General features: G+C 36.5%; 1 protein-coding gene across 1 annotated transcript; it reads left to right on the top strand.

Annotated features, from left to right (window-relative positions):
- Nucleotides 1–5,293: 5,293 nt before the first annotated feature.
- On the top strand, nt 5,294–26,348 carry Dipk2a (divergent protein kinase domain 2A). The gene is made up of 3 exons (XM_026385075.2): nt 5,294–5,984; nt 20,308–20,611; nt 23,560–26,348. Exons 1-3 carry the CDS (start codon nt 5,328–5,330, stop codon nt 23,889–23,891), a joined length of 1,293 nt encoding a protein of 430 aa, XP_026240860.1. The 5' UTR covers nt 5,294–5,327; the 3' UTR covers nt 23,892–26,348.
- Nucleotides 26,349–27,590: the final 1,242 nt, after the last annotated feature.

Genomic DNA, 27,590 nt, shown 5'->3' on the forward strand with positions numbered 1-27,590 from the left:
TCTTGGACATAAGAAGGCTGATTCCTAGAGGGGTGGGGGGGGCATGGGAGGAATAGATGAACTCTAGATAGGGCAGAGGGGTGGGAGGGGAAAAAGGGGGCAGGGGGTTAGCAAGGATGGTGGAATGTGATAGACATCATTATCCAAAGTACGTGTATGAAGACACGAATTGGTGTCAACATACTTTATATACAACCAGAGATATGAAAAATTGTGCTGTATATGTATAATAAGAATTGTAATGCATTCCACTGTCATTTTTTAAAAAATTCAATAAAATTAAAAAAAAAAAAAAAGAGAGAGCGTGCCTAGTAAAGACGCCCAAGTCAGAAAGCAGACAGAGCTTTGTCTACCCAGGATGCTTTTGCTCTGAACAGGATGTTTCTTTTCTCTAAGCTTCTTGGCATGCTTGCTCAGAAAGAGCTGTGGGCTACAGTTGACATCACCTAGTAGAGGTGGCAGGAACACCATTTACATAAGTTAGTGGATAAGGAGAAGTAGAAAACTCAGAATATGAGGTTGAAGAGAAAAACATGCTGAAACAGCAATATCTTCCTAGTATACAGTATATTCTCCTAAGAGGTGTCATATAAATGCAAAAAGTGTCTGTAGCTACAGGAATTTCATACTTGCTCATACTCTCTTAACATTTGCTCATATCTCAATATTTCTAACAACTAATACAGTTGGTACATGTAAATCTCCCCCCTCCACTAGATATGAGAACCTACACTCTCAGAATCCTGGACTTGGTTGAATTTGAATAACTGGGCATTTTCAGTACGTATGCCAACCTATAAAATAGATACTAATAATGTTAATTTATACAAGTATACATGTTTTGAGTTAATGACTCAAAGATTTTAACAAGTGGGAACATGTGACCTCTCACTGAAATGTCAATTGTATATATATTAATTTTCTTCTGCTGAACCAAACTGGGGAAAAAATTAAGTCTCAAAAATTCGCCAAGGAAAAGAAACTTGTGCCTTTCTGGGTTAACTTAGCCAATGTAGAAAACTCCAAGTAACACTGCATGCTAATTTTAATTAACATAAATTGTAAATTATGATGTTGTGGTTGTATTTGAATCTCCATTATTCTAAGCAGATCAGAAAACTGTATGACTCAATTATTTAAAAAAAACTCATGGATTTGGTACATGTGAGCTTGATAATTCTATTTTTATAACCAATGGAGCCAACTGTTTGATAGCAGAAAATAACTTTGTACAGAGCTGTTGATTTAAAATTCAAAAAGTGTATGTGGGAAAATAACTGTGTAGATCTTTTAATTAGACTGAAAGTAAATTATATTTTAATCAATAATGACAAGTAAATTAAGTTTAGAAACACAAATGAAGAAAAAGGACAAGCTATCCTGCATCTTCCTCAGCTTCTATTTTGTTTCTCCCATCTCAATAACTGATGTTATGGTCTGAGTGTTTCATGTTACCCACATTTCACATGTTGAACCCCCCAATGTGATGGCATTTGGAGGTGGAAATGTTTGGGAGGTGATTAGTATCCTTATAAAAGATCTCAGAGATCCTTTACCCCTCTGCCTGTGAAGAAAGCAAAAGATGTGTCTGTATGAACTAGGAAGAGTGGTCTCATCAGACACCAAATTTGCAACACCCTGATCATGAAATTCTTAGGCTTCCGAACCATGAGAAATAAATTTGAATTTAAAGCCACCCAGTCTATATTTCTGTTATAGTAGCCCCAATAGACTTACACAAATGGTAATTCTTAACAGTAGTTAAAAACAAAAACTTGCATTGATACCTGATGCTTCCCTTTTACATTCAAACCTTGAGTATATTTTCTTGGCTCTATCTCTAGAATATACCTAGAGTGTGCCAGTTCTTACCAGTATCACTGCTCACACTCATCTTTGCTAGTCTGGATCATTACAACAGTATTTAGTATGAAAGTGTTTATTCCTTCAGTTTTTTTATCCATCCATCCACTAAATACAACCACTAATGGAACCACCACCTATATCAGGTAATGTTTTGGGTACTTCAGTCACAGGGACTTACTCTTATGGTCTTTACAAAAGGATCAGGATGTGTACAATGTCCCAGGACATAACAGTAATTACACTAAATAGAATCAATAGACTAGGTAAGGAAGCATTTTCTCAATTCAATAAAAACATTTAATTATTCAAAACTGAAATGATTTGTTATTTTGATTAGTTGTATACTAATAGTAGCAGTGAACACACACTTTTTTGATGTAGATAATTATAACAAACAATAAAAACTTTCGCACCTAAAACCACAGTACATAAGAGGATTCCATAAGTCAGGGTTTCTAAACAGCACATGATGACATTTGGGGTGCTTATTTCCATGTTGTGGGGGGTTGCTTTGTGCGGTGAACCATGTTTTGCAGCATTACTAGCTTCCTTCTGTGAGACATCAGTGAAACCCTGCTCCCAATTTATGAAACCAAAAATATCTCCAGCCAGTATAACACAAAATTTCAACTCAAAAAACAGACGATGATTCGTATTAAGTACTGGATTCCAATTAATTCTACTGGATACATGTCAAGCAATGATAGTTAGTATAAAATGATAATTTATAATACACTGGAAATTACATTATTTGCCGTTATTTAAAATCATGGTCAAGAACTCTGAATAATTGTTTATGATCCATTAGTCCAAAGCATCCTTAGTTTATAGGAAAGGTGAAGGATGTACATTAAAACTCACTGATCTTTGTAACAATGAGTTTATCTCACATGCTTTTAAGGCACCTCTCCCCCTTACTATCTTGACAAACATCCAGAAAAATTAACTGAAAAGACCATCAGAGGTTTTTAAGTAAATACTAGGTGCAAAGCAAGCATTTTCAAATTAAAACTGTATAGATTAGTATCCTTTTTTAACTTTCACCCTTTAAATGATATTATACAATTTGAAGGCATAATCCAGAGCAGTTTATAAACTCCACAGTTCTTTTCCATAGAAAGAAGCATTTAATCCTCTTACTAGACACCAAAATAGTCTCCAATTCCCTCAGTACTGTTTACTGGCAAGAATGCCAATCATTAGTTCTAACTATGGATATAAAAACGTCTGTGGTTTTTCTATAGTTTTAAAGCAATTCCATACATACTATCTAGTATTATTAATCAAACAGATCTATGAAGCTAGTAGAAAGAGAACAAATACGCAGTTTAGTGGTAACTTGCCTATTTCACAATTCAGCAGCAGCAGCAGAGGTCAGGTATCAAAACCAATGACACCAAACTCTTTATAGAGGAAATTCATTTGAGCTTTAGCAGGTTAACTGCATTGTATGGGGTTTGGGGATGCTTGAGGGAAGTTAAATCCCTGCCAAAAGCAACATACAGAGCTCAGTTACAGCTGCAAAACTTCTCATTTTGTACAAGGCTTTTAAAGACCACAATTTCCAAGTTGCATATAATATTAACAGGTAAAAACCAATCTTTGTTGCACGTATTTATTAAGCTGCCTAAAGATTTTTTTCAAGTTATGAATTCTTACATCACAAAAGACAAAAACATAAATCTCACCAATATTTTTCGAGAAAGGATGACTGTTACAAACAACACAGATAATTCAGACAAATAAATTTGTTATCCCAGCATTCTCTGTAAAGAGTCCATCCATACATGCTAGTTACTATAATCTTCCTAATTATTCAACCCCTAAAATTAATTCAGTAAAGACATAAGGATAATTAATAAGCAATCAGATATTACCTATCCATCAACTAAGAATCACTTCTCATTCTAATTATTCTAGAGCTACAATTAAAAAGCATTACGATTTAATACATATTCGCAGGTACTGCTGAAGGCCCTGTCCCCTACTCCAGCAGAGCTGTGTCGTCGTTTCGCAGTCGATGAGCGTCGGAGCCCGCCGGATGGAGCAGCAGGCGGCTCCGCGTCCCCAAGGCTACCGCCGCGGAACTCGTCGCAGCCCGCCCGGCAGGCCCGAGCTGGGCGGCCACCCGTTCCTCCTGGACCCTTCGGACGGTGCTGGGAAATCGCTTGGCCCAGTAGCAGGAAAGGGTTTCCACCGGCCGGCTGGAGAACCAGGCGGGGGGCCTGGGAAAGCCGGCCCCTCCTCGCCTCTCCTCGGCGGCTAGGGCGGCCCTTCCCGAGACACCAGGCCGCGTCGGTTCCCCTTCATCCTATTTTCCCTTAAATAAAGCATCTCGAGGACTTCGTTCTTCTCGTGCCCACTCAGGAAAATCTAAAATGCCTTCATAGAAGAGACGCCAAATACGCAGTTCCCAGCCAGTCCACCCCGACTCACGCCCCGCCCCCGCCGCTGGGCGCGGGAGCTGGGGCCCGCGCTCCCCGCCTCGCCCCGCCCCCGGCGCGCGCCCCACCGTATAAGGCCAGAGAGAAGGCCGCCCCGCCCACTCAGGACTCGCCCACAGATGCTCCGCCCCCGCGCCGTCCCGAGGAAAGGGGGCTGCAGTTGGCTTCTCCAGTTCTTTTCCTTTCTTCCCCTCTCCCAAGACAGATCCTTCCTTTACCCAGTGGCAATGGGCAAGGCCCCATAAAACTCGACAATCACAAAAGACGAACTACTACTGTCTCCTCCAGAGCTTGCGAGTTTATCCCTCCCTCCAACGCTGGAGCTCCGCCCTTACTGAGCCTCCCCACAGCCGCCCCCACAAGCCCGCACTAACGCTTTCCGGGCAGCGCGCGTCGCGCTCGCTCCGCCTTGCCGCCCCGCCCCCGGCCCCCCGTCGCTCTCTCTGGAGAGTCCGCGAGTACGAGCAGGAGCGTGCGGCGTCAAGGACGCGCGGGCGCTTCATCCTTCCCACCTTCCTACACTGTTGCTACTTTTGGGTGTGAGACATCTCAGCTCCTCTTCCCCTTGCGTGAGTTCCTCCTCTCCTTTCTTCACGGACGCTCGCTTGCTTGCAGCCGGCTGACCGGCGCCGCCGCAGCTCTCCCGCCCGGAGCGGGCAGTGCGCGTGCGCGCGGCCGCGTGCGCGCGGCCGTCGGGTCCCCGCGCTCCCTCCCCCTCCCGCTCCTCTATAACTTGGCTGGCGAGGGGGAGGCGCCGCCGGAGTCGGAGGGCGGGGAGCTCGGAGGAGGGAGCTGGAGAGTTGTGGAGACTAGTGACTGGGAGAAGTCGCAGCCTGTTCGGGTCGGCTTCTTCCCGCTCCCAGTCTCCCTCTCTCACACACCTACTCCGCCTCCCGTCCCGGCCCGCGCCCTCGCGCCTTCTCCCGCTCGGGGTCCCTGCGGTCGCTCTCCGTGCCGCGGCGCGGTGGGGGCGCCCCGGGGTGCCCTCGCCCTCCGGGTCGCGGGCGGGCGGGCGGGATGTGGCGCCTGGTGCCCCCGAAGCTGGGCCGCCTGTCCCGCTCGCTGAAGCTGGTGGCGCTGGGCAGCCTGTTGGTGCTGATGGTGCTGCACTCGCCGTCGCTGCTCGCCTCCTGGCAGCGCAACGAACTGACCGACCGGCGCTTCCTGCAGCTCAATAAGTGCCCGGCGTGCTTCGGCACGAGCTGGTGCCGCCGCTTCCTCAACGGGCAGGTGGTGTTCGAGGCGTGGGGCCGCTTGCGCCTGCTGGACTTCCTCAACGTGAAGAACGTCTACTTCGCGCAGTACGGCGAGCCCCGCGAGGGCGGCCGCCGCCGAGTGGTGCTCAAGCGCCTCGGCTCGCAGCGCGAGCTGGCGCAGCTCGACCAGAGCATCTGCAAGCGGGCCACCGGCCGGCCCCGCTGCGACCTGCTCCAGGCCATGCCGCGCACCGAGTTCGCGCGCCTCAACGGCGACGTGCGCCTGCTCACGCCCGAGGCGGTGGAGGGCTGGTCGGACCTGGTGCACTGCCCCTCGCAGCGCCTGCTCGACCGCCTGGTGCGCCGCTACGCCGAGACCAAGGACTCGGGCAGCTTCCTGCTCCGCAACCTCAAGGACTCGGAGCGCATGCAGCTGCTGCTGACCCTGGCCTTCAACCCCGAGCCGCTGGTGCTACAGGTAGGCGCGGGGCTGGGCGGGGGGCGTCCTGCCGAGGGGCGGCGGGCTTGGGAAGGGGCGGCGCCCGGTGCGGAGGGCGACCTGCTTAAGGAGAGGCTGCGCGTGTCACCCGCACTCGAGAGCATCTCCGATTCGACTGCGGATCCTTCAACGCCAGAGGGAGTGCGTCTTGCACGCTCCCAAAAATGTCTCTCCAGCGAGTTCCCTTCCGCCGCCCTCCCGGCCTTTCTGCTTTTATCTGCCGGGCTACGGGTCCACCGCGCCCCGCGACCCGGCCCTGGAGCTTGCAGTTCTTCCCGCGTGGTTTTGTGCCACTCTCGCGCTGCCCTTCGCGGTCCCCTCTGGCCGGCCTAACTTCGGCCCCAGAGTCTTTGTTTTACTTCTCAGTTCAGTTACCTGGCAGTCTTTCAAAAAAGCTCATTGGGGACGATGAGGTCAGAGAGTGGGACAGTGGTCCGCGACGAGGTTAATCCAGGAGTCCTGCCTTGGGCGGGAGTAAATCTGAGATGTGGGGGAAAGGGGACGCTAAGGCCACGCCGGACATTTTCATCGTGATCTGTGACCTGCCCTGTTCATCTGCTAATCAGCTTGAAAGGAGATGAAATGTTAGGCCGGCGAGAAATGGGGAAGGAGGTTCTGGCGTCTTGCTTTATTGTTCTTTGCTTCCTTCTGACTTTGTTTTGGAAGTAAATGGCCCTTTTAAGGTAGTAGGATGGAATCTTTTTACTGGTGACAGCAAAGAAAAGAAATGTTTGCCTTTGGAGTAGTGGAGTTTCTGCACACTCCCGGCTGTAATGTGTCCTTGGATGGTGATTACAGCTGTGGGGTTGTGATCCCTCTTTGGTAACTCAGGAAAAGTTACTGTGCTCCCTTTTCATGCCAATTTTGCTGTATTTCAAATAGAAAGGGGGGAAAGTGACTCAAAATTAATCAAGTAATTTTGGTTACTTGTATAGTATAGTTCGATGCCCTTTCTGTTCTGCCAAGAATGTCACTAATGGCTGGAGGATTTGTAAACAGTGTCTTTTTTTTTTAAATCTAAAATGCACTACTAGGAATGTGCAGTATTTATTTATTTTCTTTTCTCAAATTCTCCACTATTCATCCTAGCTAAAATTAACCAGTTTTGTTCACTCAGTTTGACCAAATAATCATAACAGATGTTTTGCCTCAAATTAAGTGTAGTCGATTTTAAGCTTAATTAATTTTAAGGTGTCATGGGGCATATATAATATTTTTAAAGTTCAGATTGCATATTTAATGGTGCTATGTCTTTGAACAGTGAATGATGTATAAGGCTAGATAAACTTTCTTGAAGAAATTTACTTCAGGCTGCAGTTCAAAAACTAGCCAGTCTTCCTAAGGTTGAGCCCATATTTGTGACATATATTGACACTTGAATTTTATTTTTATTTAAGTATCTTTTCAATTTAAGAAATATAAATCTATTTTATCTCTGCAAGGTTATTTCATTGAAAAGCTTTAGCAGTGTAGTTTGCTGAAGTAAATAGTCTGTCAAAATCTCTGGGACCCCTCAGTTTAGTAAAGAACTGTCTTAGTAATACATTTCCAGCATTTAAAATACTGGCTGCCTATTGAAAGATTTCTGTCAGGTAGTTCTGAGTATTGATGTATTAGGAACAAGTAATATTAGGACTAATATTTTAAAACCTATCAAGTTCTTTATAACCATAAACTTAGTCATGATATCCGAGTTTGAGAAACTCTAGTATGTGATCTACACTGTTAAATCTACTTTATCCAGGAAGCTTTTATATTTTGTTGGAAGTTCTTTTGGCATTTTCAGTTTGCTTTACACTTGATGATTATGTGTTATTTACGTCTTTTGCAATGAACAGCATTTTCAAAAATCACAATTATTTTCTTATTGAAAACTTCGTAACACAATTGCTCTGAGTGAATAGTTTGTAGTATGTGAGAAAATATGTGTCAACTTTGTAGACTGTTACATTTGTAAATTGCATTTTTAATTTAAACATTTCCAGTTTTCAGGAATGGTACTAATACCGCAGAGCCAATTGCATACCATGGAATACATATTTTGGAGTCTTTACCAATCAATCATATTGACATGTTAATTTTTTCTTAACCTGTTAAAGAATAAGACTTTTTAAAATAAGAGACCTTCATTGAGCTGTTTCTTTCCTTAGAATCCCTTAATCTTTGATAAAAGTCAGTTCAGAAGTATAAGCAATATAATTGAGGATTGATGATAGTATAAAATACTAAAATGAAAAGAATCTCAAAATTGTTCTGAAGTACAAAATTTTATACTGTAAGCCAAACCATGAGGTTAGTTAACTTTTTGTTAACTAGGAAAACACAATACATTTTTTTTAGTATATATAAGTTTCTATAAAACTATAGCTTCTTATGGTATGTTAGGATATTAATTCTGATAGGAAAAATTACTCAAATTTGGCTCTCTACTTAGATACATTTTCTGCTTCATGTACTTTTAAATAAAGGGTACCAGTGTGTATTTTACAGCTTAAAGAAGAACCCACTTTTTTTTTTTTCCAGGAGAGGGAGCTACTTAATGAATTTTTGGACAGTTTGTGACAAACTAGATTTTTCTTGTATTCTATTGTCCAAAAATTCTCTAGTTTGGAAATTAATTCTGAACTAACTTCTCAAATTGTTCTTATTGAAATTGTTTATAGTAAATATACTTCCAGGCCTACATTTGAAAATCTCTTGACATGATACTAAAGAAAGAACCTAAGAATACATACTAACTTAGCCCATTCTCCTCTCCTGATTTTAAGAAACAATAAAAAATTAAAGTTTCTATTGTGCCTGGAAGGAGCTGTGAAAGGTATTATCTGTGTGATTTTGTGCAAGGTTGTATAGATTTGTAATATAAATTTCCCAGTGTGAAGGAAGCCATATGAATGTACACTTTTTTTCTTATTGTTGGATGGTTTTAATAGTTTATAGCAGCTTATAGACTTATTCTCTTAGGAATGTTTTTCTGACAGAATTGCCTTCCGAAAAAATTTTTATAAACTTCAAGCAACAAGATAATGCTAGTAGTACCTTAATCTTCTATTCTGATACCTTCTTTTTGTCTTCACATTTTTTTCCACTTCACCAAGAGGTATATTTTAATGCCAAGTATACTATACTATAGTCCTACAGCAGAAGAGGAGCATTGTTGATTTTTGTATTGTGTAATAGCAGTCTTGGAATATTAAAAAATTGAGGTGTCATGGTAATTGGCAAGATGACAAGTTATTTTGTTGGTAAATTTTCTATTAGTATTTGTACTTAACTTATTCTTGAATTTACAGAGGACTGTGGGGCCAGGGAGGATTTTATGCTGTTTGGATTTCTTGAAGCCCAGACAGTATCTCTGACTTTGACCTGGTTACTGGAGATGGGTTTGTTTCTAAAAAATGAAGAAAGCTGTTGGGGAGGAGCTGAAAATTTGTTTTACTTCGTATTTGTCGAACTTCATTTGCCTTAAACTTTTTGAATCATAGTTTTATCAGGACTGAAATTTTATAGTATGTAACTATCATTGCTTAAGATATTGTTTTTAAGCTCTCTTATTAATGGAAAAATATCTGCAAAGTATTTATATAGGGCCTGATACATTGTGAGGACTCTATGATAGTAAATAAGATAAAAGTAGTAACTTTACTCCTCTAGTGCATTTGAAGAGCTATTTTGAAGCTTACTTGGGGTACGGATTATCTTAAAAAATAGTGGAAATTCTAACTGTAAACCATACCTGTAGTTATAATGATTTTGCCTGTTCCTACCTTAAGGAATGAATTTTTATACAGTACTTTGAATGGTATTTTTATCTTAAAAATAATATTTAGAGTGACATATACTTTGAAGTGCACTGCTGAAAACACAGTTTTTAAAATCAACAAGGAAAAGATTATTGCTACTTAGCTAATTGTGTTAAGTTGCTAAACTTTTTTGGTGGAACTCACTTTCCACCCTGTAAATTGAGACCATTTGGTTAGTTAGGTCCCTTCCCTTTCAGACTCCAAATACTGGAGCTCTCAAATTCTTGATTTGAAAAATTATAAATATTTTTGTTTTTTCCTGTTTTAGCTGTTTGTGGAGTTCAGCTTTAACTGATGGATCCAATTAAGCTTTTCGAAAAGCGGGTTGTAGACTTGTGTACAAGGTCTTTGCTCAGATGTGAGTTAGAGGCTAGGATAGATAACTTTATTGCAAGTCTTTCTGCTACCCCTAGATTTTTATATGTATGAAGTCAGATTAAAACAAAAAAACAGAGATTTCCATTAAGGGAAAAAACTAGAGTTAAATGTGTGTTATGGGGCACTAGTTTGTTGGAAGGATGTTCCCTACTCTTGTCTTAAGAGTTTTTCAAGCAGCAGCTTAGGGAGACACCTACTTTTCTTCCACTGGCTGCTGCTGTGGGAACTGAACTGTATTCCCAAATTTAGGCTTCCAAGCACATTAGAAGTAGTTCTGAGTAGACTACTTTTTATCTAATAAGTTCATAAGATTTTGAACTTCTGTTTTTCCATTTAAGGTTTTATGATACTTTTGACTTAAATATCCTTCTTAAAAATAACTAAAATAATACAACAATTCTATGTACTTTAGGTCCTAAAAAGGAGGGAGACTTCTTTATTTTAGAACGACCCTAGAAAGAGACAGTTGCCCTTAAGATCAGTGTAACATAATCATTTGACACCTTGGTCTAGTGTCTGGATTTTTCCAAATCTTTTAACCATTATCAATTTTGTCCTTTCTATGTTTTTTTCTCATCTTTGATTGTTCTTTATATTTCTGCTGCATGAGCTAGTACATATTCTTTACACATGTAGCTGGGGAATAGTAAGCTTTTTTTGTGTGTGGATTCTGCTTTCTGGACATGGGTGGCCAGTTTCCCAGGAGATTGTCATACTGATTTTTATTCTTTGTTTTTCTGGCTTGTAGGCTGTAGCCCACTTTCTTTGTTACTGTCATTGCTGCTAACTGTTCACAAAATGCTGACTTTTTCTTTCTTTCTACTCATTACTTATATATTAAATTATTAGTAACCTTATATATAAAACCTTTATTTCTTTTTACACGAACAGTGAACTTTAATAAATAGTTAAAAAATGTCTGAAGACTGAAAATTGCTAGTGTACGATGAGGATGGTATTTATCTTATTTATAAAACCTAGAAAGCTGTAAACTATATTTCAAAATATTTTATCCAATCAATAGATTGTTGATAAGAAGTTATCTGTGAAATACCTGGGACTTTATGGACTTACAGTCACAACTGAATGTTGTTTGTTCATTTGTCAAATAGTCTTATTACAAGGCATTTGGACTGAAAGGATGGAAAGCCAGACCTAGACAAAAATTAGCTTACTGTGTAGTATATACTGCATGCATGAGGTATAACACATTGCAATCAATATGGCATAATAAGCCTTGAAATACAGGTATATATGCACACTGCCAGATAACTGGGCATATCTTAATAGAAATGAGTATGAGAGAAAGTTTCAGGGAGTAATTAAGTTCTAAGGATAAATGAAATTTTGCCAGTGTGGAAGTGGGGGGGGGGGTGGCAGGAGTGTTGGGGACAATACTGAAATAACTTCCCATTCACATTCTTATTACCACAGAGCTGTTGAATGGCATAAAGCAAATCACTTTAATTATAAAGCTTTTTACAGTATATTCTTTGCAAGTCAACTGTTTCATTTTCAGACATCTATAGTAGTAGAAAAATTCTTTAGTGCATTACTTTGACATCTGTCTTAGAAATGCATAAATTTTACTTTTCTCATAGAGGATATTTAAATGTCACTTGCCTTACATACACACACACACATATACATATACACATACGTATACATATAGCTATTTCTTCAGGCTATAGTTTATTGGAAAGTAATTCTAAAGGGGGTTAGGGATTTGTCCCGTATAAAAGTAAAGTGAATAGAGTGAGTAGTGTAGAAAATGGTTCAGATAAGGATTCAGAAACATAAAGCAGTTTTTCTCTCTGTAAATCATTATAGTAGTTTAATAATTCTATTTATTAGTTTGGTTAATGTCATACTAAAAAATAGAGGTAATTCCTGGATTCTTAGATTCAGAATCTTAAAAGATTTATTATCTGAGGTAGATATGATGCTTTAGGATCATCATGTTTTTCCCTGCTAGAGCCCTTTTGGAGTTTTATAGCTTTGAAGAGATCTGACAAGAATTATCTGCATTGCTCAATAGTGCCCCAAACTGGGACACCCTTGGGATACAGTAAGGATGACAGGCCAGGGTGCAAGTTTGAACAGCTTTGGCTTTCTGAAGCATTAGTGTGGGCAGCAAAGAACAAGATAATTTCAAATTTTATATACTATAAAGAGAACAAGTAAGCTCTCTGATAAGAAACTTGGATTGGGAATGGAGTAGTACTTTAAATGGGATGGTCAGGAAGAGTGACATTTTAACTGAGGTATGAGTGATGAGGAAAAGCCAATGATGCAAAGTTCTGAGGGCTAAGCTGTTTTGAGGCAAGAGGTGTCAAACATGGGTATAGGGAATTTAGTAGAAAATGAGATAGAGGTATACAAGGGTTAGATCCTATGTAGCCTGTGACCACACTTGGTAAGCTAAAATTTTATTTCAGAGCAGTGGGAAATCATAGATGTGATTTCAGTAGGGTCTAATTTGTGGAGAATGTGTTATAAGGGGCAAGAAAAGAACCAGGGAAGGTAGCTCTTAGCTGTGAGAGGGAGCTTGGTAGTTTGGAGCAAGGTAATTGCAGTAGAGGTTATGAAAAGCAGTCAAACCTGATATAGTTCAGAGAAGTAGATTCTAAGACTTGCTGTTGGGTTAAGATACAAGGGAAAGGGAAAAATAAAGGGTTACCTTGGTTTTTTTGGTCTGAGCAGCTACTGTGTTCCCTATTGTGATGAGAAAGCCCAGAGAAGAAATGGTTTGGGGAAACTCAGAGTTTTGTTTCAGCTATCTTAAGTTTGAGGCAACAAGAATAATAATCTAAAATCAGGCACCAGATATTTAATGGAAGAAGATGCTATGCCATTAGTAGATATTTTACCATCCTTCGCTGGAGGGTTGTTAATTCATTTAATGTTTTAAAGGAACCAGGGAAGTTAGTACTTTTCTACTTATCAGACTGTTTAAAGAAATTAGATCTTGACTAAGGAAAGTAAGGTAGCATTCTTTATTTAAATTTTTTGGTACCAGGGATTAAACCCAGGGGTGCTTAACAACCAAGCCACATCCCCAGCCCTTTTTGTATTTTATTAGAGACAGGATCTCACTGAGTTGTTTAGGACTTTGCTCAATTGCTGAAGCTAACTTTGAATTTGAGATCCTCTTTGCCTCATACCCCAGAGTTGCTGGGATTACAGATGTGAGCCACCGTGCAAGGTAGCGTTCTTAGGTTATTGGGACCAAAATGTATGTCTTTCTATTTCTTTGAAATTCTGTTTTTATTGGAAACAAATGTTTGAGTATGGTGCTTGTAGTTATATATACAAGTTAAAAAATGTGAATCACAGTTGTTGGTGTGAAAGTATGTAAGAAAAGGTCAGTTGAGATTAGTAAATGTTCGCATATTTAAAATTTACAATCAAGTCTTTTGGGTGGGTCATTTAATAATTTATTCTAAAAAACAATTTATTTCTATTAAACTTAGGTAGTTTTTTGTTGCTGTTGTGGTTGCTAGTATGTTTTGACTTTGCTTTCCAATTTTAGATACAACTATTGGACATGAGTTTTAGTGAATAACATAATTTTGCTATTTTCAAGGCATTGGTTAATATTCTTGGAATTTGAGGTGGGTAGAAATGGTATTCAGAAAATCATTTCATGATAAATGGGACATATCCTAGGACTTAAAAATCTTGAGATTGTTATTTTTCTACAGTATTTTCTGTGGATTTTGGCCAATATGTGGCAAATTAGGAAGCTAAGGTCTTAGAGAAATTTCAGAAAAATTAGGTAACCATTAAATCATCCCAGTAATTTTACTGTATTCTCCTTCCAGACAGTTCACAAAACTGTGAACACATTTGTCTGTCACCAGCAAGCACAGTTGACTAATCTGTATGAACAGCTGTTATAACATGCATCACCACAATGGGATATCATTCAAATGTGGGCTTTTAAAAATAATTTAAGATTTTAAATCAAACATTTAAATATTTCCTATATTTTTGATGACATTTACCTTCTAAAAGTATTTTCAAGTTTGCATTTCATATTATTTTGTGCAAAAATGCCAGTTATGTAGATAATGTGATAGCCAGATTTTGGATTGTGTGTTTGCATTACTAATAGGCTTTATTTATTTATTTTTTTTTGAAGTTATTTATGCTAGGAATTCCTTCCTTTAAAATAAATAAAGCTCAGTCAAGTGGTAGTGCATTCTTGTTCGGTATGCACTTATTTGATCTTTGTAGGTGAACTACAAAGTTATGTTTCTTTTAATGAAATGTGGTGAGGTAATGAATGATTATAAAATATTGTATATTTCTTATATGAAAATAATTTTTCTTTTAAAGTTAGCATATGAACACTACTTTTGGTCAGATAGGAGAAGGAAAAGACAATAGAATGCAAACACTCTTAAGGTTGACCTTAATTTAATCTGTGAGTCTCTTGTCATTCATTGTCTAAAACTAAATAAGTAAATCCCAAAGATACTCTTTTATATATCATTACTCAAACATCCTTGTCTTCTTTTTTCCTGACCATGTTAAGACATTTAAAATAAAATGGCCTTATTAACTTGGAAGTTATATTGTGAGTATTTTAAAACCTTGTTTTTTGTTTTTGTTTTTGTTTGTTTGTTTTTGGAAGAATGCTATATACCACAGGATCCTGGTTAACTCCAGTATGTAAAGTAATCTGGAACGCTGAAGTTTGCCATATATTTGTTTTTTCCTAAGTCCCACCATGCTCTGTTCCTTACCTCTCTCACCAGACTCCTTTACCTCAGTCCATTTCCTTCATTCATTTCACTGCAGCTTCATTGGCCTTTTATTCATTATCAAGAAGACAATTTCTCACTTTAACATATGCCAGGAATGTTCTGACTGCTCCATTCCCAGTTACTCTGATATTATCCTCATCATTTAGGCTCAGCCTGAGATCTTATAGGGTGAATAATCTTACTTTATCTTTACAGCATAATGTTTGCTTGTGGGACTCTGCCTTGTAGTATATATGCACTGTTGCCTTTCTAAAATTTGAAAAATTCTCAAAATTTCCAAATTGGAAAATTTGGAAAGTTGTATTAACCTATCGTTTGAATTTATTTTGACTCTTGCAGAAAGAATTATAACTGACTTGGTGTTGCTTCTTTAGGCAAATTAACACTGTGCTAGTAAGATTTAGTTAGATTTACAGTTCAGGTACCTTCCAGCTCTAGATTTCACATCTCATTACATTCACATCTCATTTTATTGATTATTAAAATATAACAATTTGGTTTTCATTTAGGTAGTAATAGGTTATTTTGTCATTTTAAATTTGCTTTGTAGTTCTTATAGGTAAGAAGTTGAAAGCAACTTAAAGTGTTTATGTGTGTGCATTTTACCAAGTTTAATCCTTGTATTCTTGATCTCTATACATTGGATACTTTGTATATTTTTAGATATTGGTAACTAATTTTTGTAGATCCCCATTATAAATAAGAAGGTACTAGAGGGCAGTGAAAATGTGTCTCTAATTTAGTGGTTCCTTGTTATATTTGGAAGGTGTTTGTTTTTGTAGATGCCTTTTTTTTTGGGGGGGGGGTACCAGGAATTGAACTGAGGGGCACTGGACCACTGAGCCACATCCCCAGCCCTATTTTGTATTTTATTTAGAGACAGGGTCTCACTGAGTTGTTAGCACCTCACCATTGCTAGGGCTGGCTTTGAACTTGCAGTCCTGCTGTCTCAGCCTGCCAAGCCGATGGGATTACAGGAATGCACTACCACACCCAGCTGCAGATGTCTTTTAATAGTTGTTGGAAAATAAGCATATCTCTTGAAGGTTTGGATTTAGTAAGCAGTTTTTATAAAGTAATATTAATTTACAAAATATATGTCCTGTCTTTTTTCCTTAGATTGCCTAATTAATATGGTGGTACAGTTATTCTAATTTTACAGAGGAAGAATCCAAAGCTCAAAAAAGTTACTATTTTGCTACAGTAATAGCTAGTAAGATAGAGGTTGAAGTGGACATCATTATTTAATATAATCTCACATCTATTATTCTATTTATGTACTCTATTGCCCTTTAAATATAGACATTTTATTAAATATTATATAAAGTATAAATATTCAAATTCTTTAATATTGATTATATAAACTTTGCCACCCCACTTTTAGTTTTTCGTAAAGTGGAAGATGACCTTGGTGATTTTGTTTACTTGTTCCCAAAATCCGCATATAATTGCATACAGTATTGCTCTTGATAATATCTACATTTTGTGATACTTAAGAAGTGGCTTGAGCCAAGCATGGTGGCACATACCTGTAAGGCTAACAGCTGGGAGGCTGAGATAGGAGGATGGCGAATTCAGAGCCAGCCTTAGCAACAGCGAGGTGCTAAGCAACTCAATGAGACCTTGTTTCTAAATAAAATACAAAATAGGGCTGGAGATGTGGCTCAGTGGTTAAGTGCCCCTGGAATCAATTCCCAGTATCCCTTATCCCCACCACCCAAAAAAAAGTGGCTTCAGATTTTGCTACCAAAAAATAAATAAAAGATACCTAGACATGGTAATTTATATACATTTGAAATATTTATTTAAGTCTTGGCTAAGATTAACTATGTTTGGCCTAATACTTCAAATTTCTTTTTTTTTTTTTTCTTCAGTGCTGGGAATTGAACTCAGGGCCTCGAACATTTTAGGCAAGTGCTCTACCACTGAGCTCTATATTCCCTGTTCAAGTTTCTATTTTTAATTTTTACATTTGTAGTAATAGTCTGTAGAAGTCTTCTTTGTGTTACCATCAACTTACTTTAAAAAATACTAATAAAAGTGAATATAAATTTGATAAGGAATTCATGTTTACCAGTAGATTGGGCATTATTATTTATTAACTCCTGAGCCAGAGTTAAAGGTTAGAAACACAAGTCATCTGTGTCTATCGTTATTTTGATCCACATACTTAATCTGTTTTCTGTTGACAGAGAATAAAAGATTCAGGCTTCTTCCTTTTGATTATATATTATTTTCTGCTTTCTCATTGTGAAAAATGGTAAATTTCTTCTAAGAGAGTAAAGTGGCATATAACAATATTTCAAGTTCATGAAAAACATGGATGTACTATTTATGCTTAACAATTTCTGTGAAATTGTTAATACAAATACAAATGAAGGATACAAATATCCTTCAGTATTTTTTGAAGGGTATGAAATAAGTGTATTTGAATATTTCTAAGAAAAGGAAAATAAAACGTTATGTTTTATATAGGTTAACCAGATATCAGCTTTCTTGCTAACAGTTTATATAAAGTGTTACAGCTTTAACTTTTGAAAATTAAAAATATTTCAATAATTTCAAAAAAAGTAAACATATAGTTTTATACCTGTTTTGTACCTTTGTGTAGGTACCAATATCTAATTTAAAAAACCTTCCACATTATACTTCATGAAATATATTCAAGCTTGATTATAAACCTTGAAAAATTAAGTGAAGTACCTCTAATCCAATTAGAATTGGTACATTCTAAGTTTTGGCTGCTCGCTTCAGTGGACATATTTGTGTATAGTTTTTCTTTTCTTTTTTAATATTTTTTTAGTTGTTGAGGGATCTTTATATAATTATATACAGTCTTGAGAATGGAATCCAATGCCTAGCATATGCTAGGCAAGTAGTCTACCACTGAGTTACAACCCCAATCCTGGTTTTTTTTTTTTCAGTTGTAAATAATTCATTAAGAGAGTCACATCATTTCAGATTATATCAAATTATGATTGTTTAGGCAATTAAAAAGTCTGGGTTTTAGATTTGGTTTTAAATAAGAAAATGTGTATCTAGTCTGTACTAAGCAACTTATCCTACCTAGCTACTGTGTTTTATGGCCTGTGGGAGTTTGGTCACCAGGAATACTTGTTTTTTATATTGCTTGATATACTTAACAAATCTAGGTTTTGAGTTTTTCCTCTCAAACTCTACTTGACCATGATAATTTGATTCTAAGCCAGGATTGATTGCTTAATATGCAACTAACAAATATTTTGGCTTCCCTTGAGTTGTTTTTTTTTTTTTTTTTTTAACTACAATGTGTCCGACAGAATTCTGTTTTCATTAAGGATATCTGACTATTTTGATTATACAATGAAAAATTCTTGTCATGTGAGCAAATGGTATGAATTCATTTATTAAAGTCATTCCAAAAGATTAGGTAGCAAACTATATGAAAGAATTGTAGTGCTTTTTATAAAATGAGAAATAAAAGACTTCAGTTAGAATTGTCAAAATCACTATAAGAGTATAAAGTTGCTCAATGTGACATTTGTTCGTATATTCTACGCTGTTCTGTGAGGGACTTGGGTAATGAAGTGTGGATTTGACTGTCGTTTGCCAGTTGGAAAGACTCCAAAAACAAGGAGGCATTTGTACATGTGCTCATGTTGGCAGAGTTCCCTTTTCTCCTGTTGTCAAAGACCATTTTACTTTACTTGCACAAAGATATGTTTATATCTGTTCTACAGTATAGCATGTGAATAATATATCAATAGTGTATGGAAGAGTCTTTGTTTTACTTTTTACATGACAAAATTATTTTGTTAAAGATATTTACATATTTTTAGTGTTTTTCCTTTTTTTTTTTTTTTTTTTTGGTCAGGGGCTTTATACATGAGTACCTCTGGATAATAGTTAAATCATTTATCATTGTCTAACCAAAATGTCAAGGTCAATGAGGTATTTTATATTGGGAGAAAAAGTTGAAAACAATGTTTACTTACCAGTTTATCACTTTGGACATGAGCAATCTGTCACTTTTCTCAATACCCAAAGCAAATTTGAAAATGGGAAATTATGGGTAAAAATTAGTTGTAAAAAATATTCTTTCTGTTTTATAGTTGATAAAAATTTTAATGTAAGGATATTATTATGTCTTGACAAAACTCAGGGTAAAATTAATATTGCATCTTAAGAGACACAAAAGAGCCTCTAACTCTTTAAGTATATGTAGATTGTTCAATTTTTAGCAATGGAAGTAACCACATTTATATTCTTTCCGCAGTGTTTTGTTATGAGGTTATATATATATAATACTGTCTTCACAGTTCACCTTCACTCCCTATAGTGGCCATGTAAACATCTCATAATTTTTCTTTTCCAACCTAAAGAAAAGTTGGAGGCAGAGGAAATGGCTCTAAAACACCTCCCATCTTGTGATCTTATCTAAGAAGTTGTCTAAGATAACACTTCCCATATTTCTTTTCCCCTCCAATGCTCATTTTGTAGTTGGTGCTTAGCAGTAGAAAGTATTTTACATATAAACTACCATTTTACTTGAGTTGAAAATGACTTGTTTATGATTATGGCAGATTTTTCTTTTGATTTAAAACAATATCCATTGGAAAAATCTTGATAAACTTAGGAAAAAAAATAATTTTGAGGCTGAGCCAAGGTGAACAGAAAATGTTGTGGCTGGGGAAAGGAAAACAAGACTAGCCAAAGATGCTTGGAGTGGAGGTAGAATTGATAGGGATCAGTTTGTCCCTTCCTCACCTTGGGATGTAGTTAAAAGCCCAAGAGTCTTTCCCTAAATTCTACCTCTCTTTCTGGATTACCTAAGCCCCCTGCTAAATGCTCTCTAGGGCCAGAACCAGGTACCCTAATTAACTGGTAGGTTTTCTGTCTGGTCTTCCAAAATAAGAGCCTATAGCTCAAGAAACTAATTCTTTAGTTCACTCTTTTTATCAGCATAGCCTAGTACATTGTGCCTGGTAAATAATGGTTGGGAATAGATTTGCACTACTGTCCACTCACTAGAATGATTGGTTGATTTCACTTTCCTGAGTGAAGAAGATGACAGGAAAGTGTAAATACTTTAGATTTGGCGATAAAGACAGTGTCTTGTCTTTGATCTATAAGTTTGGTTTAGAGATTTTGGATAAGCACATCTTGTCAAATCTTATTTTAACTTAAAATAGAAAGTTCATCATTTACATTTTTTCAGGTCCATTGCAATGGTATGAGGTAGAAAAAAAATAAATTTATCTAATGAGCTGTTGACAATAATAAGAAAATTCAGTGATTTCTAGTAGTAATTTCTACTAAGAGGAGGTCATCATTAGAATCTCTTATAATGGTAAGCTAATTCTTTTGTAGAGTTTTCCATCTGATGAAGGTTGGCCATTTGCAAAATATCTTGGGGCTTGTGGAAGAATGGTGGCTGTCAATTATGTTGGAGAAGAACTTTGGAGTTACTTCAACGCACCATGGGAGAAACGAGTTGACCTTGCCTGGCAGTTAATGGAAATAGCTGAGCAGCTTACAAACAATGACTTTGAATTTGCACTCTACCTCCTGGATGTCAGCTTTGACAATTTTGCAGTTGGTCCTCGAGATGGGAAGGTAATCATTGTGGATGCTGAAAATGTTTTGGTTGCTGACAAAAGATTAATTAGACAAAGTAAGTATGTAACTTTTAGATTTGTTTTGTTTATAATTTTTCTGTTGAAACAATGTTTTTACTTATATGAAGCAAGCCTTAAATTTCCTCCTTAGATGGCAACCTTGCATCTTTCTTTACATAACCAATGTCAGCAAACAAATATTAATTTATTTGTTATACTCTTAGTCACAGTTTCCCCATATTTAGTAAATATCTTTAAAGTTTAATATCTATACAAATATTCTTTGTGTGTGTGTGTGTGTGTGTGTGTGTGTGTGTGTGTGTGTATATCTTTTGTGTACAGTGTGCTACCTTCTAAGATTTAGGAGTCTAATGCAGAATTAAGTTTATTTTGTCAAAATCTACCAGAGAGACTGTCCTACTTTCATGGAGGCCTCATTTTTCTGTGGGGTTCTCTTAAAACAATGGTTTATGTTCTGTTGTTCTTAACCATTTGTGTGATTCCCAATACTGCAACTCTGACTTTAATTTGACATTCTGATTATTAAATTTTACCCAGAACTTTGCTCTCCATTTTATTTGTGAGCTCTCTCTACATGATAGGTTGGCATAATATCTGATCTATTTTGAAAATTAAATGCCATAGGAATTTTAAAGTGTTAAAGTCTATATTTTAGAACCAATTCGGTTAGGAAAAGGAATCAAAGGGTTTCTGGTCCATGGTAAGGATCTTATATTTTAATCCCATATGCTCCCCTGATATATAAGGGATATATGGACCTTCAGATTAATAGAAGTTGCAAATTTATGGCATCTGAAAAATGCAGCTAATACAATAATATTATATTTGGTTATACTGACTCTTTGCATGATTTAGCACAGTACTGTTAAGCACTTGCTTGTTTTAATTGCTTTGATTGTGTGCTCACTAAGCTACTTTTTTTTTATTTCTTAACTTGCTATGAAAATCCTCCTACAGGGAGTGAATGCCCTGTTGGAATGTTGTTGTAGCATCTTACACCAGGCTCTTTTTAAAAATTTTTTATTGTATAATTCACTTATTTTTAATGTGTTCAAAGAGTTGTACAGTTTGCCTGAACTTTTGAAATTTTTATTCCAGTGTTTGTAAAAATAATTTTTTGTATTTTTTGTATTTCATTATATGCAGACATTATATGCAGATATTTCTGGATTAATGGTTTCAGTTTTTATACCAGCTAATTGCTGACCTTGGATGAATCCAATCATATAACATCTATATTTTTTAAATTTCATATAGTGAACATTTTTCTAGTGCTATTTAAACTCTGGTCAACTCTTCTCAAACGTCTCATAGTTGGACCTTCAATATAGGGTCCTTTTACAGAAGGCCCCTATCTAGTTATTTATCCTCTTCAATCTACTTTCTAATAAATGATCTTTTTTTTTTTTAATTCACAGGAAAATTGAAGTTTTGCTGGGGCAACTCCCTCAGTGTCTTTCCATTTATCATATAAACTTAGTTAAAAAAAAATTTCATCTCTTTAAACAATAGTTCTAAAAGAATTTATATTACCTTCACTTCCCACTCCAATTAATATCCAATTTATTTTACCTCCACATAAACAAGTTTGTATGAGAGCCCTTTCTGCTACTTTTTGCTTTTCAGTTGTTTTTTTTTTTTTAATTTTGCTGATTTACCTATTTCTACTTCTGTTTCTGTTCATTTCCTTAACCCATTAGAATCTGACTTAGGTATCTTCTTTGCCATTAGCAACTACCTAATAGTAAGTTGAGAAAGTGACTCTTTATTAGTAACAACTTCTTGAAATCCTTTCTTCCTTTGCTGTCTTCTAGAATACCAACTTTTGAAAAACAAATCAGATCTTATCTCTCCATTTTTGTAAATGATCTAATGGCTTCTTATCATGCTTCAAGTAAAATCCAGATTCCTCACCAGGGCACAATCTGTGTGAGTAGGTCCTGTCATGCTTCATTTTTAATATACCTCTTTCTTTTACCTTTGATTCTTCAGGAATTATGGCCTTTTGTTTTCTCAAATGAATCTTTTTACTTCTGGGTTTTCCCAAATGGCTTCATCTGCCTAAATTTCTTTTCTTTTCCACATAAAGCTTGTGACTTGTCCTTCAAACCTTGACTCCATCTAGTACATGGATGCAAACAATATGGGTATTATACCCCTGACCTCATACAGTTCCAGTCTAGTTCTAGTTACATGTGTCACAAGCCCTCCTGAATATCTTATAGCTACTTTGTTTTCTTTCTATTATAGAGAATTGACACTTTATTATCACCTACCTTCTGATCCAGTTAAAACCTTAAACTTAACACATACTCTTACCTGTTAATTACCTGTCAAATAGTTTTCCAAACTGGGCCATCTTTAGTTGCTATCATCATCTTAGTGTCTCTGATCCTTAGCAAGAACTATCTTTCTATAAAACAAGTCATGGTCATGATTGCTCAAGTTACAGTATCTTTCTCCAGCCTCATCTATACTTCCTTTCCAGATACCTGTCTCACACTATATCCACTATAAACTTCTCATAGTTTCCTTGACCAACTGGACCAATCCCTTTAGTATGTGCCTTTGCATATACTGTACCCTGGGCCTAGAATGCTGTTTTCCCTTGTTTCTTTTCAGACTTGTTATCTTTTAAGACCTAAAATAAGATGTTCTCCATGCAGGCAGAAATGCTACATCCTCTCCAGACCTGTAGCATTTTGTCATACTTTGATTCTTTCTATGTATGATGGAAAAATCACTGCACTAAACCTGTGAATGGTAGGAACCTTGTCTGGTTCTCTGTTGACACTGAAGAACTCCTGGTAAATATTGATGTGAATTAATATGTGATTTAAGTATTTAAAATCATAATATACTTCTCCGCCTAATAGTGTAAGGTACATACTTGTATGTTAAATGGTGAAATGTCCTATTTTGGGAAGCAATGAGAACTCTATTTTAAAATGTATTTTTCTCTTTGTTTTTCCATCTTTCACAGATAAACCTGAAAACTGGGATGTATGGTATGAAAGCAAATTTGATGACTGTGATAAGGAGGCTTGCTTATCATTTTCAAAAGAAATTCTTTGTGCCCGTGTTACTGTGGACCACAATTATTATGCTGTTTGTCAAAACCTCTTATCCAGACATGCCACCTGGCGTGGCACTTCTGGAGGACTCCTCCATGACCCACCAAGTGAAATTGCCAAAGATGGCCGCCTCGAGGCCTTACTGGATGAGTGTGCCAACCCAAAGAAGCGCTATGGCAGATTCCAGGCAGCAAAAGAACTGCGGGAATATCTAGCACAATTAAGTAACAATGTGAGGTAGTCTATGGTGAACTTTTTTTTTTTTTTTCCTTTCTTCATTTAAACAGCACTGGCAAAACAACCACCAAAAACTATCTGGAAAAATTAAATTTGGAAGTATTACATCAGAGGATGATAAACTTGCACTGATAGATCTTACATTAACATCCATCAAAATAAGACATTACTTCAAAATTCACATGATGCTTCTGCAAATAAGTATGTTCCTATACTTTGGAAACTTGAGGTATCATTGACTGCTTTGTCCCCCTCCCCCCTGCCTGAGTGGATTAATGAATATTGTTAAGCTATTGGAAATGAGTCTGATAGTTATGTTGGCTGTGTATCAAAGGATACTTGGTAACTTAGTTTGCATTACTATCATGATTTTGTGAATCTCTTGCATTTTACTTTGAATGTCAAGTTAGATTGGCCTGTTTTATAGGCCCCTTTTCCTTCTGGTGTATAGGTTGTTGTTTTTTTTTTTTTTTTTTCTGCCATTTTTATGGGTTTTTAAATTAAATTTTACACATTCAGGTTACTGTAGATGTTCATTTAAATTTTAATTAGTGTTCATTCAGTGCTATGCGGTACATATTTACTGTTAGGGCAGGATTCCCAGGTTTACTGTGTTTTTTCAGAAAGCTGAATATTTTATTATGTAAATAATTTTCCCCTCACCTGTGGTTTTACCATTGCATGATATAATTTCAGGTTATTAAAAGTTACATCCCTCTATGCCAATAATTATAATGTACACTGAACATGAAGTGTAGCATATGTTGCAAAATGTCACACTAAATGGCTTTAACAAGTGTATACTATATACTAGCAATCTACACCTTGATGGTAATTTTGGTTCAGAAATAAATAAACCAGTATTTTAAAAAATTCAGCTAGCCCAAGATAGTAATTCATATGCCAAAGAAATTTTAGACTTAGTCCTATGTTTAGAATTTAAAATAGAATTCACCTTCTTAACCTTTCTTATCCAATATCTTAGCTATCATTAAAATCAAATCTCCCTGTTTACTCTCTAATGTTGGCAATTAAACTCCTGCTTTCAAGAATATGTAACTTAAAGATATTCATTGGTAGTTTTGCAGAATTAACATGATAGTCATAATTTGAGTGTAATCAGGTATTAGAATCTTTTATTTATTTATGGACCAGTAATTTTTATCATGAAGCTAGTCTGCCCACTGGGGGCTTCCTCCAATTGCTAAACATCAAAACTCAGTCTGTGGATAAAAACTAACAAATGTGTGAATTTTGTAGTCTATTTAAAAAAAATCTATAAGTTGACTATCACTAACATAAGTAATATTTTTCTGTTTGAAGCAATTTTGTTTACAGCAAAATTTGGCATAGTATGCAGTAGTTAGTTCTAGACTGACTTTATCTAAGTAAAAAAGTAATTAATTATGCACAACCAAAGCCAAGTTTTGCTTTTTCATTAATTGAGCAACTATTTATTGAACATCAACTCTGTGCCAGGCACATTAGTAGCTGCTATACACCTTCTGAACATAGACATGGTTAAGTAACTTCATCAAGTATTTTAATGTAGGTATTTCTTACATTGTAAAAACATTAATTAGTATGATGCTTTCCCATTATTTGATTATTGTGATAGAAATTCTACTTGCACTACCTAAAGTTAGATTGCCACACACACACACACACACACACACACACACACACACACACACAGGCAGATGAAATCAATATTTAAATCCAGTTTAAAAACTGAAAGAAAAAGGACAAGAGATCTTCATTTTGAAATAGATTGCATTATGTTAATTTTTATACATCAATACATTGCATAGCTCTCAATGAAATGTCTTAAGTGCTGAAGATATTACTAAGTTGACTTTTTACAACTTTGGAAAGTGTTTGTGGGAATAAGAAAATCTTTTTTCCAACATTCACCTCTTACTCAACATTACAAATAAAATATAAAATTCCAAAACAGAACATCTTTTATATTTGATAAATATTCATTACAAATCTTAGAATGCCAGTTGCAGGGGAGTTGTCTGTGATTTAGTAAACGTTTCTCTTACATTTTGGAGGAGTGAGTGTGGTTGCAGTTGCAGAGTAGTGAGTGAGAGAACACTGCCAGCAGTGATTGCTTTTGAGGTAGTTTCTTACAACTACCATTCCCCTTCATGAGATTATGTGAAATTTCTTTTTATCTTTGGAAAAGATTGAGGAGAAGATAGTAAAAGAATTAGGAATTTTAAATTACAGGGAAAAATATGTATGTGAAAAGCAATAAATATTTTGTTCACTTTGCTATCAAGATGTTCACTATCAGATATTTATTATACAGCAACAATTTATATTTTTAATCATTGCCCATTAATAGACGCAGTAAAATATTTTTGAATCAGACATTTGGGGTTTGTATGTGCATTAAAATTGTCTTTTGTACTGTAAGTTACTGTTTAATTTGAATATTTTATCAGAACTGTCTCCCTGTGCCTTTATAATATAAAGTTGTTTCTACAACTTTTAATGATCTTAATAAAGAATACTTTAAGAATCATACTTTTTCAGACTGTCTGTTCAGATTCAAGTTTTTCTTGAGGTTGTTCCTTTTTTTCTCTTGCATGCCTTTTTTTAAAATAATTTTTTGAAAATCTGGTTGGGTATGAGCCAAATTTAAGGGGTGTATGTAGGGTGTGTGTGTTTGTGTGTGCTTAATTTTTCTGTAATAGTGATTTTTTAACTTTTATTAAAATGGAATTTAAGAAAAACTTTTGTGGGAATTTTCAGACATGTAAAAGAAAACAATGAACAATAAGAATCTGTTATTTCACTAATGTCAACGATTATCAACATGAAAACAAACTCATTTCATCTCTACCCCCAACTTTCTTGCCCTAGCTTACTTTGAAGCAGATGTGAGATATTTCAGTGAGCTATTTCGTTTCATTCATATGTATATGGTAGACATTTTCTCCTCCAACAAAACTGCAATACTGTTTCACACCAAAAAATTTATAGTCATACCTCAATATCACCAAAGCAGGAAATCTCTCAAATACCACTGCTCCAGATCCAATGGGAATGATTCTGACCACTGGCTATATAGAGAGAACAATTTTATGATCAATAAGAATAATAACTGAAAGGAATTGAAACTTAGAGTGATACTAAAAGCAGCAACCAATACAATAATCAACTTGATCTCCTTTGAAAAATTGTTAAATTGGAGGGAAAAAATTATCCTGCCTTACATCAAGATAATCAAATGACAAGGACAAAATTTTATAGGATATTTATATAATTAATATATTTATACAATTAATGTATTCAGAAGGAGTGTTAGAATATCTTCAGTTAGCAATTCCTGAAGCACTGACAAATCTAAGCAAGATCCTCATGGCTGCTGAAGCTTTTAGTTGAGGAGGAACATATGGATGGATCCGGATGGTAACCCCCAAACCTCCTATGATCTTACAGCAATGTCTCTTCCAATAAGACCAAATGGAAAACACTCAGTGTCTTGCCAAAACCCAGAAACCTAGGATCTGATCAAACCCCTAGATCATTCCATTAGTGGGAAGTACACAGCACTGAAGACATGTTAAAGAATGTGGTGGAGGTATGGCCAACAAAATTGAGGATCACGGCCAATTCCACAGCCTGAATAACTTGGTTTTCTTTACCAAGTTGCTGGAAAAAGAAGGAACCTCTCCACTAAAAGAAACTA

This window comes from Urocitellus parryii, chromosome 2 (assembly GCF_045843805.1).
Source record: "Urocitellus parryii isolate mUroPar1 chromosome 2, mUroPar1.hap1, whole genome shotgun sequence".
Taxonomy (NCBI): domain Eukaryota; kingdom Metazoa; phylum Chordata; class Mammalia; order Rodentia; family Sciuridae; genus Urocitellus; species Urocitellus parryii.